The 16,337-nt window shown below is 50.8% G+C and overlaps 1 protein-coding gene across 1 annotated transcript in view; it reads left to right on the top strand.

The window, feature by feature from the left end:
* Positions 1-297: 297 nt before the first annotated feature.
* Positions 298-16,337, top strand: part of PARD6G (par-6 family cell polarity regulator gamma) — an 86,539-nt gene continuing 70,499 nt past the window's right edge. The window contains exon 1 of the mRNA XM_032293810.1: positions 298-556. Coding sequence (XP_032149701.1) covers positions 485-556 — 72 coding nt within the window. The 5' untranslated portion in view covers positions 298-484. The remainder of the gene's footprint in view (positions 557-16,337) is intronic.

Here is a 16,337-nt window from a genome sequence, read left to right as displayed (position 1 = left end):
CATTCTTCTCCTGATTATTACCCAAAACAATGGCAAAGATCAGCCCCTCTCCTAGGTTGCTCAGTGGAGCCAATCAAAACGAGACGCCCGGGGCTGGCCGCGATGCTTCTTTCCCCGGGCTCCGGGACTGTGAAGAAAAGAGCGCACACCTACTGGCCAGGCGCGGCGGAGCAGCTGCGTGGGGGCGTGGCGTGGCGGGTCCTCCGGAGCGCGGGGCGGGGCCTCCGGGGGCGGGGTGGGGGCGGAGCGGGGAGCGGGCGCGGGGAGGTGGGGCGGCGCGCGCCGGCGTCCCCGGCCCTCCTCCCGCGCGCGGCCCCTGGAGTCCCTGAGGCGCGCGGCCAGCCCTGCTCGGGCCCGCAGCACCGGGAGCAGCCTGGCGGCCGAGCTAGCAGGGGCCGGGCCGGGGCCTGGGGGCGCCGCCCCCGGGAGTCTCTGCGGCCCCTGAGGAGCGAGGGCGACGGCGAGGCTGACCGGGGCCGAAACCATGAACCGGAGTTTTCACAAGTCTCAGACCTTGCGATTCTACGACTGCAGCGCGGTGGAAGTCAAGAGTAAGGTGAGCCCCCCGCGCCCCGACTGCTGGCTAATGAATGGGGCGCCCCGCTGAGGCGACTGGCGCCGGCGGCAACTTTCGAGTTCGGGCGCCGCGCGCCGCTCCGCCGGACGCGCACTGGGACCCCGGCGGTCCTTCCCGCCCCCCGCGCGGACACAAAGCCCAGCAGCCGCGGCGCTCAGGGGGCCGAGGGCCGTCGACAGGCCGTGCAGGCTCTGGACCCGCGCCGCGGGGGCTGCTCTTTTGTTCCACGAGGGAGAGGCGACCGGGGCGCGCCACACATTGGAGGGGCGGGCGGCCTTTCCGGGGCGAATGGAGGACCAGGGGCTGCTCGTATTCGGGGCCGTGGAGGGGCCTTTGGGGGCCCGGGCCGGGGGATGGACCTGGCCAAGGCGCCTTCACTGTTGCAAAGGAGGTGCCGGCTCCGAGCTGGGCGTCCCCCACCCGCTTGGTACCAAACGCCTGACACCAGGCGCGCTCCCCGGCCCAGACCTAGGGGACCCACCGGGCTCTCCCGAGGCCCAGACCCAGACCACGCCCCCGGGCGCGTCCCCGGGCCAGACAACCCACCCCCGCGGGCGCGCCCCCAACCCAGACTTCCCCACCTCAGGACGCTCCTCCGCCCCAGACCCAGACCCCTCCCGGGCCCGCCCCCAACTAAGACCCAGACCTCTCCCGGGCGCGCCCCCGGCCCAGACCCAGACCCCTCCCGGGCCCGCCCCCGACTCAGACCCAGACCCCTCCCGGGCGCGCCCCCGGCCCAGACCCAGACCCCTCTCGGGCGCGCCCCCGGCCCAGACCCCTTCTGGGCGCGCCCCTGGCGCAGACCCAGACCCCTCCCGGGCGCGCCCCCGGCCCAGACCCAGAGCCAGACCACCCTCACGGGCGTGCCCGGCCCCTCCCGCTGCCTGCGCCCGGGTGGAGCGTGCCCGAACTTGCGGGTCGCGGTGCGCGTCTGGGTAATTGGCTGATAGGATCTGGCGCTTCTGCCCTTTGCGGGGGTGGTTCCTTCGCTGTAGATGCTATTGTTTGTGAGGGTCTCCGTGGTGGACCCCGCAGGCTGAGGAGGAGCTGCGGTTGTTGGGGGATCCTGCGGGAAGGGGCCCCTCCAGCCTTTCCCTGGCTACTCTCTGGGAGTTGAGCGGCCCTCTTACCCTTTCTCTTTTTGCACCCCCGTTCCCAGAGTTGTGGGAATGGCTCCTAACGGCGGAGCGGGAGCCCTGACACCCAACTCTTGCCTATCTTGGGCGCAGGGCGGGTGTTCCCTCCCCTGTCTCTGGGGAGGCAAGTCTAACAGCCCCCACTCCCTGTGCTCCTCTGACCTTTGGTGTATGATTTACAGGGTGTCCGCAGAGGATGGGGGGTTTGTGTCCCAGCAACGGCACGGCCACCTCTCCAGCCTACTACAGTGAGTTGCAGGATCCTTCTTTACTTGCGAGTATACGGTCTTTTAATGAATCTCTTATTTATCTGAGATCCTGTCCTTATCCTTGCTCCATGGCCTCGGCCCCACACCCATCTTCTCTGGAGCACAGGAGTGCCCCCAACTCCCCCAAATCCAGTGTGCTAGCTGTGGGTTAGACGAGGGGAAGAACCCACAAACATGGGTGGGAGATTACTTTACTCAGTGGGAACACAGCTCTCTGGAGCTGCACTGTCTAGTATAGCAGCCAGTAAGCACATATGGTATGTAATCTTATTTAACTTTTTATTTTGAGATTATTGTCGATTCACAAGCAGTTGTGAGAGAATATAGAGGTCTATGTATACTTTGCTCAGCCTCCCTGATGGTGACATCTTGTGTGACTAGCACACTGTCATATCCTGGACACAGACCTTACCGGGTCTCAGCAGCGTAAAATGGTCATTCGTGTATGCCTAGATCTGTGCAGTTGTGTGACCACTAACACATTCAAGGTGCGGAACAGTTTCCTCCTTTCATCCTAGGATCCTTCCTGCTGGCCTTCACAGTGACTGTTTAACCAGGAACGACTGGTTAGCATGAACATTAAAGACTTAGCCTGGGCTCATTGGCCCTGTGCAGAGGGTGGCTGCCTCCTCACGCACACAGCTCTAGAGAATCAGAGGCCTCAACCAGGCCCAGGGTGGGTCTGGAGGACATGCACTCACCAGGTCTCATCCTGCAGTCTGGGCTGCTAGCCCTACAGAAGCTGTCTCTGCCTTCCTGGGGGTGTCAACTTGTTTGCCTCTGCCAGCTCCACTTGGCAAAGAAGGGGTGCTGCCTCACACCCCAAGCATGGGTTCAAGTATTTCAGCTGTAAAAAGGGCATGATACCTTTTCTTCTTACCTCTTAAGGTGAAATACAATGAATGCAAGAGCACTTTGAGTTAAATACTGCAGGTCAGAATTCTTTGGCATTTTAAGATATTGGGTGGGAAACTGCCTTATGTTCTCTCAGAGTTTTTGTCATTAACTATTTACCACAGTTGGTCAGTCCCCAGTGCTTAGGGACAAGACCCTGGTGTGCATGCGCGAGGGGGCATATGTTCTTGATCTTGACCTGGTGGCTCTTCCCCATTTTGCAGCCCCTTATACTTCTCCAACCATTTTTACTTTAATTACAGTGATTCATCTGTTCCTCGCCAAACCAGCAGCATGTACTTCTGATTACCTGGTTCTGGTCATGGGACCACCCTTTCTCCCACTTACCTTTGACTTTTTCCTATCCTTCCACAGGACCTGCAATGGGGAGGGGGGAGCTATACAGATGTTTAGGGTGTTTCAGGTTGAGGAAAGCAAGTGTCCTTGGCCACCTTAGAAAGTAGCAGAAATGCCAGTGCTGGGATTGGGATGGGTTTGCAGGGGGCAGTAAATGTAGATGAATTTTCATATGAGGAACAGATAGCAAGCAATATGGTGCCACTATGAACTTAGCAATGCCTTTTAACTGCATTAGTATTTCATCAGTTCCACTGTCATCTGCATAGGCTTGAAAAATCCAAAGAAACACAGCTTATCTCCACCCAGCAGCATGCTCAGCCCAGAGCCCTGTTCCTTCAGACTGGAGCATAGATGACCCACTTCACATGGCCTCGGCCCAGGCTTTCTTTGGCCTGTGTGTCCCTAGTTTGTGGATTCCCCTACCTGAAATGCTTTCTCTGGCAATCTACCCTATCCTAAGGACATTCTTAGACAGCTCCCTCTTCTGCAAAGTCATTCTGCATGCCTGTGACAGACCAAGCTTTCTCTGTCCTACCCCTTCTTGGTGTTTCTGGTTATCTTATGGCATTTGTCATGATGCTGGTGTCACAGTTATGTTTGGAGCACCGATTGTCTGTCATGGGGAGAAGGTTTCCATCCCATTCGTACTTCCTTATTAGATAATGTTGAGACTTTTTTGGATTCTAAACAAACAGTGTCATCACAGGAAGTTTAGAAACTGCCAAGCACAAAGAAGCACAAAGAAGTGAGAGCAAACACCATTGGTAGCTCTCCTGTCCAAAGATGAGCCACTGTTAAAGCCTCTGGCCTTCTGGTCTTTTATGTGCACGTATGATGCACACACTCTTGTGTTACAGAATTTGGGTCAAATAGGCATGTCACGGTGTAGCCAGCTTCCCCCTCCAACTTACCAGTGTATGTATTGCAAGTGTTTTTTCATGTCATTAATATTTTTAGAAAACAAAAAATAACCGGGCATGGTGGCCCACACCTGTAATCCCAGCATTTTGGGATGCCGGGGCGGGCGGATCACAAGGTCAGGAGATCAAGACCGCCCTGGCCAACGTGGTGAAATCCTGTCTCTACTAAAAATACAAAAATTAGCTGGGCGTGGTGGTGCATGGCTGTAGTGTCAGCTACTCAGTAGTAGGAGAATCGCTTGAACCTGGGGGCAGAGGTTGCAGTGAGCTGAGACTGTGCCACTACACTCCAGGCTGGCGACAAGAGGGAGACACCGTTTCAAAAAAAAAAAAAGAAAACAAAAAATGACTGTATATTATTCCTGCTCATGTCTAAACCATGAGTAACCAGTATCTTAAGTTAATCCCAATATTTTTCTATAGTAAACAGTGCTGTAAATAATATCTTTAAGTCTTTACATAAAGATTATATATAGAATATACACATAAATTGTGTGAAGACTGTTGATTATATTAAAGCAATACAAGATTCTTACTGATCTTTAGGACAAATTCCTAGAAGTGACATTACTGGGTGAAAGGTATGTACCTTTAAAGGTTTTGAGTATGTATTTCTACTTTTTTTTCTGGAAAGTTTATTTTACCAACTTATAGATGCTATTTCATATCTATCCATATATCTGTCTGTTTCTCCCCATCCCTTTCTTCTTTCCTCTTCCTAGCACTGGTCATTTTCTCATTCTTTTCCAATTAGATAAGTGAAATGATATCCCATTGTTTTAATTTGTATCTCTTAAGTTATAAGTGAGTTGAAATTTTCATGTTTATTGGGCATTTGTATATTTATTTTTAACTGCTTGGTTTTGTCCTGAATCCTTTTTCTTTGTTAGTTTTCTTTGGAGTTAATAAGTTATGGGAGCTTCTTGTTCACAGTAAGTTTCCAATCAGTGCAGATGGTGCTGAGGGTGACTGGCTTTAAAAGTGCTGTGACCTTGCCCGCAGGCATTAAACTTGGGCCCTCCAGGATGACAGGGGTATGAGGAGCCTGTTGGTGGGCTGGCCGGTGGGCTGGCTGGCCAGGTTCCGCGGGGAACAGCCAAGCATGCAGTGTTTTATGTCAGTGTATCTCCTCTGAACCCCAGGATCTTATTGCCGCTGACGCTGTTGGCCGCCATGGTGCTGCAGGAACATGCTCTTCCAGCTGTGTGATGTGCGACAGCTGGTGGGATGGAGCTGAGGCCAGGCCTCCCCATTGGGTGGCTGACACTTGCCTTCTGTGGGCCAGTTGAGAACTGCCTGGACATGGTTTGACTCACCTGTATGTGTCAGCTACGCCCTTTTAAGACTGCAGTTTTGTTGTATTTGTGCATGTCTGCGTTTAAACAGGTTCAGTAACTTGATTTGGGAAGTCACGTCTCGGAGAGACTTACCAGGGACCCAAGGCTGCCAATTTCTTGTAGGTCTATGGCCTGTGAGAAGCAGAATGCTCTGATGGCCTTCTTGGGGTGGGGGGTGGGGCATCCCAGCTTGCCAGGGGGTTGAGTGCTTTCCTAGGACCCATGGCATTTCAGATAGAAGGCCCTAATTTCAGGGAAGTGAAGGAATGTCAGAAATTGGGAGATGTAGCCATACGAGGTATCAGAAGCGCTGATGTTCATGAATCATATCCAGAATTAGCACAAAGGGGAGAGGCATCCTGATCTTTTCCCATAAAGGGGTCTCCATGACTTTTAGAGGCAGCAAGAAGGGAGCCTGGCATGACAGCAGCAGAACCTCCCAGGTGGTTAGACTAGTTCACCTGGCTGCTTACATGTCAAATCTACTTCCTCTGGGCAAGTCTCTACTGCACCATGACCCTGGGGAGCCCCCAGCCTCTTCCCAACACACACCCTGCAGCCCTGCTTCGAGATCCCCAGGCTGGACACTGCCTGCTTCACAGAGGTTGGGTTCTGAGGTATTAGTAACGTTTACTTAATGCCCCTCCAATATATGTGTATATATGTGCCAGGCACCATTCTAAATACATTGCAATTGTAGATAGTTCACTAATGCCCATCACAATCCTGTAAGATAGGTTCCTTTATCATACCCACTATGCAAATAAAGAGGAAACTGAGTCACAGGGCACTTTACTGATCTGCCCATGGTCGTAAAGCTCATAAAAGGGGTTGGAACCCAGATAGTCTAGCTCTAAAGTCTATAATGGGTACTACCAGTTGTCCATGGCTGGTGGAAGAGGGCTCATGCCCCTCTTAGGATCCAACAAGCGATGGAATCCAAACCAGGATACAGGTGCACACATTCCGAGCTCACTGTGCATAGGATGAGAGACCCCCTCAGCTGTCTGAATCTGGAGGTTGCAAGAAACAGCTGGGAGATTTAGTCTTGTGTTTTGTGGGGAGAAGTTTTATTTTTCTTGCATTACTGTAGAAGGTTCTTGCTGTATGGCCTCAAGGGAAGTCCTCTCTTCAGTAGCTGTTCTTTCAAAATCTGATCTCATCCATGCACTTTTTTACTCATTTACTGAGCAGCTACTGTGTGCCAGGCATAGGGCTTGTGCTGGAGTAAAAAGTACAACATCCCTGCCTTAAAAGCACCAGTAAAGGTTCAGTCAGGTTAGTGGGGAGATTTGGGTGGGATGGAATGTCCTTTGTCCTGATAATCAAGCTGTCACCAAATCCACAGCTTCACGTCTCCTTGAAAACAGAGGTTTCCAGTGCAGCCCAGTCATCCCACCACCCAGCAAGACCAGTCAATGTGCTGGTGCTCCCCTGAAATTGCTCTGATGGTCTTTGCATTGGCAATGGTGATGCCCATGTGAGGTGGTTTGAGACGCTACGCCAGGTCTCCATAGCTCCCAGACGCAGGTGGGCTACAGTCCTCACTTGTACTCGTTTGGGGCTCTTTAATCCTCCCCACGTTTTTATCGGGCAAGTTCAGGACCCTAGCCACACTTCTCAATGGTGTGCTACAAGGAAGAATTCAGCATTGGAGGTGGGAAGAGCAGTGCTTTGTGTATAGTAGGGACACAATCAGTGTTCCTTGGGTCGAATTCAGATGAAAAACAAGTGGGTTTTCCTGAAAGCTACTGGTTCAGAAATGGTCAATTAAGCAAATTTAGAAAAGAACTGCTTTTTGAGGAAAATGACAACTACTTGCACTTTTGAGTTGATGCTGGAACAAGTTAGGACTTTGAGGACTATTGAGAAGGGATGATTATATTTTGCGGTGTAATAAGGACATGAGATTTGGGGAAGACAGGGAGAATGCTATAACGTGGATATTTGACCATGGATCGATCCATGGTCAAATATCCACGTTATAGCATTCTCCGTGGATCCCTCATGAATGGCTTGGTGCCATCCTCGTGGTAATGAGTGAGTTCTTGCTCTATGAGTTCTAGCAAGAGCTGGTTGTTAACAAGAGCCTGGCTTCTCCCTCCTTGCCTTCTCTCTTGCTACACAATCTCTGCATATGCTGGCTCTCCTTCATCTTCCACTGTGAGTAGAAGCAGCCAGAAGTCCTCCACAGAAGCAGATGCTGGCACCATGCTTCTTGTACAGCCTGCAGAACTGTAAGCCAAATAAGCTTCTTTTCTTTACCAATTAAAATATATTCATATGTTGATGTGCCAGTTGGCTTATTGCCAGGATATCCCTGAGAGGTGTCGGTGGCCTTGCCCTCTCCATAAGCTAAAGGTAAGTGACGCTAGTGCTGTAGCTGAGGGAATAAGGTGAGGTACTTTGGAAATTAAAAGCCCACGTGGCTATTTCTGTTGTTGTTGGCATGTCCTGAGTTTCTCAAAGATAGGGCAGGAGCCTGCTTGTTGCCAACTCTGCAGCTCCAGGAGTGCTTGTGCCCCTTCCTTGTAGACCAAGCTTGTCCAACCCATGGCCTGTGTGCCACATGTGGACTAGGATGGCTTTGAATAAAGCCAATAAAGTTTATAAAGTTTATAAACTTTCCTAAAACTTTATGAGATTATTTTTTGTGATTTTTTTTTTTTTTTCTAGCTCATCAGCTGTCATTATTGTATTTTATGTGTGGCCCAAGACAATTCTTCTCTTCCATTGTGGCCCAGGGAAGCCAAAAGATTGGACATCCCTGTTGTAAAGCATCAGCCCTACACACTTCCTCTTGCAGAGCTGCCGGGGCACCCTCAGCCCACTGGGAATGGGGTGGCTGGACCATGGCACTTCTGATACAGCTTTGTCATCAGATACCTTTGACCCCCCTCTTCTCTCTGCTCCTCCCATGTTCTTGGGGTCTGGGGATGTGCTCTCCTGCAACCTGGCCTCTGCCCCACCTGTCCCTTGTTCTCCCTTCACATCAGTCATCCATCCCATACTTTATAGACAGAAGTAGAGGAGTCTAAGAGCATAGGGCTCCTCTTCCCAGCCCCGGGTCAGAGCAGATCAGCTCTGTTTTGAAGTACACGTGTAGCATTTTACTTGGGGAGAAGAAAGGGCTTTTGCTGCTTAAAAAGTTTGAAAAGCACTGTAGCACAGAATGGTTTCATCCTGGGCAGCCAGGCCCTCCCACGTGGTCCAGCCAACATTAAACTACATGTTTGTCTGTCACCTCCCACCTACCCCCGCCGCCCCCCCGCCAGCCTCCCTCTCATTCTGTGACCTCCCAGCAAGCCTATCTTTTCCTACTTTTGGCAGTGGAAGTTCAACCCTGCCTCCCTACCTCAGGGCTCAAATCACTGCCTGTTCAGGAAGCTGTCCCACACCCTCTTAGCTCAATGACAGTGTCTGCTGTGTTCAGTGAGTATGTATATTACAGTGAAGTACACTCATCTTAATTGTACAGCTTGATGATCAAGATGTAGAACATTCCAGCGCCCAGGAAGTTTCCTTCACGCCCTTTTCTAGTGAGTACCTACCTGTACCTACCCGCTAAGTAACCACTATTGGGGTCTCTATTGCCAGTTTTTTATTATTAGGCTGAGCGCTGTCTGTCTTCTGTAGTTCAGTGTCATGTCTGCACAATATATCTGTGTTGTATGTAACAGTAGACCTTATTTTTCATGGTGGCTTAGTTTTCCATTGTGTGAATGAACTGCAGCTTGTGTATGTGTCCTGCTGTTGGAGGGAGGTGGGGGCTGTTCCCAGCAAATGTTCTAGCCCATGTCCTCTGGTGGCCACATGCACATGCTTCTCTGCAGCACATAACACACTGTTTGACTACTCATACGGAAACTCATGCTCATGACCTTTAGCCACCTAGGAAGATGGCTTTATTTACAAGATGGGGTTTTGTTCTGTTGCCCAGGCTGGAGTGCAGTGACACAATCACAGCTCATGGCATCCTCGACCACCTGGGTTCGAGTGATCCTCCTGTCTCAGCCTCCTGAGTAGCTGAAACTACAGGTGCATACCATCATGCCCCACTAATACTGGCTTTCAGTGATGGATATCTGCCCTGTGGGGATGATCTCAGTCATTGATCTTACCTATGACTCAGCACTGGGATTGTTCCTGGCTCCAGTGTACACAGAGACTGTGACCCCTGTCTGGATTTGGGGTCAGGCAGTTGTAGGTCCTGGAGGCCTTGAACCACAGCTTATTAGCTATTTGTCGATTAATCAAAATCAGAAAAGATCCTTTATGTTACAGAATTTAAGGACCCCACTGCTGATATGTGAAGGACTTTCACAGCCCCTCTAATTCTTTGGTTTGATTGGCTGTTCTTATGTATTTCCTGGCTTTCCTGAGTTCACACCAGCTAACCAATCTCTGGGGCCCCTCTGGTGGGCCAGATGTTATGGGAAAAGCTGGGACCTGAGATGATAACAGACCTAGCACTGTGCCAGAGGTCCCAGGACATCATTGTGCCGGGGTTCTTTGTGTACAATGAAAGTTGGACAATCTTTCTTGGAAAAAGTGCCTGAGCTTCGTGTGTGGAAGAAGATCTCACTGCAGCTTCACTCGCAGGGAGTAGACACCCACCGGGCCAAGAGCTTCCACTCCACCTTCAGCCTGGGAGGTTTGCCTGGTCTGCCCTGCTGGTAGCTCATCCCTTCTACACTTACGGGAGGGTGTTTGTGAAGCCGTTGTATCTCGAGGGCTGTCAGAGCACTGTGGAAATTTCTCTGCTCCTTCTGAAAGCCTGACCAGTGAGTGGGTGCATTTATTTTCTGTCTTACCACATCATTACACTTGTCAAAAGCCAGATTACAAATCAGTCAGTTCTGTGGTATCAGATCTCTCTTTTTGCCTTTGCTTCTTAGACAGGATGGATGGTACGTGTATGCATGGGCCCTCAAGAGGCCTCTTTCTGAGGACATGAGCTCATGTGCGAGGCCCCCAAGGTTCCTGGTTAAGGCTATGAAAGAGGAGTTTGGGGCTGTCACAGCTGTCACTTTTAGGTGGTCAGCTGTTCTAGAGGATTTGGAAACAAAAGTAATGTCAACACCTGTGTCCCATGGCTCAGGGGCCTCAATGCCTGACTTTCCACCGACAGTCCTGACCTCATCCCTTGCTGGTTGGCAATAATAAGGGGGTATTTCCTTGGGACAAAACAAACTTCTGTATCTTCAAAGTGGTCCCTCATGACAGGGAGGAAGTGGCACTGACAGCGATGGCCTGTGGTCACCTTGGGCCCATCAGAACCTATTTGGTGCAGAGATGAGAGGGAGTGCTGGCCCAGCTGCAGGGAGAAGCCCACTGGGCCCTGTGTGAGGCCTGAGGATTCCAGTCACTTGACTGTGGGATGGCACACGAGTGGTTGGTGCTGAGGGTTAAATCCTGTACCACCTCAGATGGCTTTGTTTTGTTTAAAAACTTTGCATGAATACGCTCCTTTGCCAGAGGTGGGATAGTTTGCCTGGAAGGTGACACTGTGTGTCTGCATGGACAGGAGCAGCAGACATCAGAGAGATGCAATTGAGATTAATGGTATGTTGATGAAGCCCCACTCCACTCCTTAGGAGATGAGCAACTGGGGTCCCAGCATGCATGGAGATCTGTCCCTTGAAGGTCTCACTTTTGAGGAGGTCCCACTCCACTCCTCAGAAGATGAGAAGCCCCAGATCCCTGTGTGCAAGGAGACCTGTCCCTTGGGAAGGTTTACCTGTGAGCCCACACTCAGCTGTCCTGCAGTTCCCCAGGGATGTGGCCCCATGGTTTGTGGGAGGGACACCACTCAGGGATGAGCTGCTTCCTAAATGCCCTAATGCATTCTAGACCCTCTCCTCAGCAGCCTGAGCCTCTGATCCTGCCCATGAATGCTGGTGTGGGTGTGTTTGGCCCTGTGTCCAGTCAGTCTGGTGGAGATGGAGCAGGTGCAGTGATAGGGTTTGACTGTGTCCTCACCCAAATCTCAACTTGAATTGTACTCCGATAATTCCCATGTGTTGTGGGAGGGACCCAGTGGGAGATAATTTGAATCATGAGGGCAGTTTCCCTCATACTGTTCTCATGGTAGTGAATAAGTGTCATGAAACCTGATGGTTTTATCAGGGGTTTCCACTTTCACATCTTCCTCATTTTCTCTTGCCGCCACCATGTAAGAAGTGCCTTTCACCTCTTACCATGATTCTGAGGTCTCCCTAGGCATGTGGAACTGTAAGTCCAATTAAACTTCTTTTTCTTCTCAGTCTTTGGTATGTCTTTATCAACAGTGTGAAAGTGGACTAATACAGTAAATCGGTACCAGTAGAATGGGGCGTTGCTGTAAAGATACCTGAAACTGGAAGCGACTTTGGAACTGGGTAACAGGCAGAGATTGGAACAGTTTGGAGGGCTCAGAAGAAGACAGGAAAATGTGGGAAAGTTTGGAACTTCCTAGAGACTTATTGAATGGCTCTAACCAAAAGTGTGATAGTGATATGGATGGTAAGCTCCAGGCTGAGGTGGTCTCAGATGGAAATGAGGAACTTGTTGGAACCTGGAGCACAGGTGACTTTTGTTATGTTTTATAAAAGAGGTTGCCCCTACCCTAGAAATTCGTGGAACTTTGAACTTGAGAGAGATGATTTAGGGTATCTATAGGAAGAGATTTCTAAGCAGCAAAGCCTTCAAGAGGTGAGTTGGGTGCCGTTAAAGGCATTTAGTTTTAAAAGGGAAGTAGAGCATTGAAGTTTGGAAAATTTGCAGCCTGACAATGTGATAGAAAAGAAACACCCAATTTCTGAGGAGAAATTCACACTGGCTGCAGAAATTTGCATAAGTAACCAGGAGCGGAATGTTAATCCCCAAGACAATTGGAAAATGTCTCCAGGGCATGTCAGAGATCTTCACAGCTGCCCCTCCCATCACAGGCCCAGAGGACTAAGAGAAAATGGTTTGGTTGGCCCAGCCCAGGGCCCTGAGTTACTGTATGCAGCCTAGGGACTTGGTTCCCTGCATCTCAACTGTTCCAGCTGTAGCTGAAAGGGGCCAATGTAGAGCTCCGGCCGTGGCTTCAGAGGGTACAAACCCCAAGCCTTGGCAGCTTCCATGTGGTGGTGAGCCTGTGAATGCACAGAAGTCAAGACTTGGGTTTGGGAACCTCTGCCTGGATTTCAGAATATGTATGGAAATTCCAGTCAGAAGTTTGCTACAGGGATGGGGCTTTCATGGAGAACCTCTGCTAGGGCAGTGCTGAAGGGAAATGTGGGGTTGGAGCCCCCACACAGAGTTCCTACTGGGGCACTACCTATTGGAGCTGTGAGAAGAGGGCCACCATCCTCCGGACCCCAGAATGGTGAATCCCCTGACAGCTTGCACCATTCTCCTGGAAAAGCAACAGAGCCTCAATGCCAGCCCATGAAAGCAGCTGGGAGGGAGGATGTACCCTGCACAGCCACAGGGATGGAGCTGTCCAAGACCATGGGAACCCACCTGTTGCATCGGCGTGACCTGGACGTGAGACCTGGAGTCAAAAGAGATCATTTTCGAGCTTTAAAATTTGAATGCCCTGCTGGATTTCAGACTTGGATGGGTCCTGTAACCCCTTTGTTTTGGCCGGTTTCTCCCATTTGGAATGGCTATATTTACCCAATACCTGTACCCCATTGTACCTAGGAATTAACTGGCTTGCTTTTGATTATACAGGCTCATAGGCGGAAGGGACTTGCCTTGTCTCAGATGAGACTTTAGACTGTGGATTTTGGGGTTACTGCTGAAATGAGTTAAGACTTTGAGGGACTATTGGGAAGGTATGATCGGTTGTGAAATGTGAGGACGTGAAATTTGGAGGGGCCAGGGGTAGATTGATATGGTTTGGCTCTGTCTCCCCACCCAAATCTTATCTTAAATTGTACTCCCATAATTTCCACGTGTTGTGGGAGGGACCTGGTGGGAGACAATTTGAATCGTGAGGGCTGTTTCCCCCACACTGTTCTCGTGGTAGTGAATAAATCTCACGAGATCTGATGGTTTTATCAGGGGTTTCTGCTTTTCATCTTCCTCATTTTCTCTTGCCACCACCATGCAAGAAGTACCTTTCACCTCCTGCTGTGATTCTGAGGCCTCCCTAGCCATGTGGAACTGTAAGTCCAATTAAACCTCTTTTTTTCCCCCCAGTCTTGGGTATGTCTTTATCAGCAGTGTGAAAACGGACTAATACATGCAGGGAGCACAGGCCCAGGACTGCAGGCCTGGCCACCTCATCTACTTCCATCAGCAGCCCCGCAGCAGACTTTCTGCAGTGGAGGTCGGAGTACTCCTGGGGACCCCCGCCCCTGCCCCACCCTGGTCACTGGTGTAGACATCACCTAGCAGAGGCCTGTTGAATTGTGTGGTTTGGGGGCTGCATAACCTACGACTCTTTATCTCCACCCAGAGCTACAAACTCTGGTCACACTCATGAGCACAGCTTTTTGCTCATGGAATTATAAAAAGATTATTTTGTTTTTTAAAAATGCCCTGGAAAACAGCAGCCACCTGCTAGCAGTGAAGGGACAGGACTAGGAAAGCAGTGTCTTCTACTCAGAGATTAGGGTTTGTGGTTCTGCTGCAGGAAGGCTGAATCTGCCAGCAGCTCAGGCCCACGGTGTGAACCCAAAACAGGCTTACTATTCTGCACTATTATAATCTCAGACATGCAAGAGGTCTCCCTTTACTGTGCTTGCAACTTTGGGTTTTTGAGAAGGGCTCAGCAGCCATCCCTGTGGATGCCTGTGAGATGCTGCACCCATTTCTAAGCCTGGGGGAGAACAAACAGCTTGGTGAGCAAGTTGAGCGAGTGAATTGCTCCCATTGGCTGGGGTCTTATTCTCTCACCAGGACCTATGTTGAGCACAGAACATGTATTCATATTAGATTCTCACCACAACCCTGAGATGAATGTTTTTATTCATTTTACAAAGGAGGAACAGGATCAGAGAAGTTTAATAAATTATCCAGAGTTCCACAGCCAATACAGGTGAGGATTGGAACTCAGGTGTGTCCACTCAGAGCCTGGAAATTTGCAGCTTTGCTATGTTGTCTCTCTCTGTACAATTCCAGTGACCCAGCCTGCATCCCCTCAGCCTCTCCCAGTGGGCAGCACAGCTCAGATACAGAATCCAATCTAGAAACTGCCTAATTAATCCATGGGTCTTGAGCTCACATTGGAATAGGACCCCATTTTCTTCCGCAGGCTGGAGTTCCAGGCATCTGCCTAAGTGAATTTACCTTTCAGGAAAGTCTTGTGAAGGCAGGGACAGATAAGCAGCCCGTGCTCATGCCTCACACATTTGGGCCCAGGCCAACCCCCTAGCACCCCTCCCCCTGGCCCTACCTCTCAGCACTAGAGTCTACTGAGCCCTCACTTACTTCTGGAGCAGCCCTGGCCCATTCATCCTACTCCTTTGCTGATGGGCCATTCCCTCCGTGCTGATGTCCATTCCCTCCCTGAGGGGCATCCCCTCCCACCTGGGGTGCTCCCTCCAACAAAGGGCACCCCTTGTACCTAACCTTCCATTTAGAATTCTCTCTCCCATCATTGTAGCACTTTAGGTCTTTTCTAAATTCCCTTTTTGAATTCAGCCTCAGCTCCTTCATTTACTAGCCTTGACACTATGGACAGGTTATTGAACCCCTCTAGGTTTCAGTTTCCTGGTTTGTAAAGTGGGAACAGTGACACCTCCCTAGGGTTGCCATCAGGATTAAAGAGAGCATGCACGCAACGTTTGGCATAGACGGTTTTCTCTCCTGTACGGTAAAGCCCTTCTGGACGGAGACCACATTCATAGACCTCTGTGTCCACCACTTCTACTCCTGCCCCACTCCTACATTTAGCAGTGCTGGGTGTATCGGTGCAGAACACGTGCGTGAACCAGAGTGGCAGGCTCTCTGCAGGGACTGTCTGTCCTCAGAGGGGACCACAGGGTGCAGTGGTTTAGCCATCACCCTGGGCAGTCCGACACGATGCTCGTCTGGGCAGTTCTGCGAGTGCCAACGGCTGCACCATCATCACTCTGGATCTTGGGTGGACAGCACCTAGGCAGGCACCAGGCTCCACCTCATCTGACTCATAGGTTTGTGGTCCGATTTTAAACTGTCCCAGCATGTCGGCCCAGGAAGTCATTCCATAGCAAACGACTGCTGAGCCCCACGTTCCAACAGGTTCCTCCTAAGGATGACAGCCTGTACGTCTTTTAAGACCCGTTGCACTCTCTTTTCTGTGTTTCTTAGTTTCCTACAGGGCTCCAGTGTGCACATGTGCTCCCTGGCTTAAAGGTCCGAGGCAGCTTACATTTGCCATGCACACACTTGAGATCCTTTACAGCTGGAATGTGTCTAGGTTTGGATGGTAGGCCAGCGTCGCCACCGCCTCCCAACAGACCCTGCTCTAAGCCAGGGGCTCTGATAGTCTAAGGCGAGACTCATCCCCAGTGAATGGTTTAAAGCTGGGCATGTGAACCCATCCTGACAGTGAGACTTGAGGGTCTTCTTCCTCTGATGTGGTGACATTGTGACCCTATGACCCACCTGGATGTGTGGGGGAATGTGGGAGACATCTGAGGTCCCCCAGCACATCCTGGAGCCAACTCCCTGTGTCAGGGTTTCCCTGGAGCATCTCAGACACACACAAGGTCCTGCTTGCCTGGCTACCCACACTGCTCTCCTAGTTCCTGGGGCTGTCCAGGCTCCTTGGTTGTGCCATGGGATGAAATGCTCTCTGTCCTCACACTTCACCAGATTATTTCCAGTCCTTATACACAGTTTAAATTAGGGCCTGTGTTTTACAGTCTTTGTTTGTGTCTCTC

Source organism: Sapajus apella, unplaced genomic scaffold, assembly GCF_009761245.1.
Source record: "Sapajus apella isolate SASKATOON/1434 unplaced genomic scaffold, GSC_monkey_1.0 scaffold30, whole genome shotgun sequence".
In the NCBI taxonomy this organism is placed as follows: domain Eukaryota; kingdom Metazoa; phylum Chordata; class Mammalia; order Primates; family Cebidae; genus Sapajus; species Sapajus apella.
Note: the sequence above shows the minus strand (reverse complement) of the source record. Positions and strands in the feature narration are given on the sequence as shown.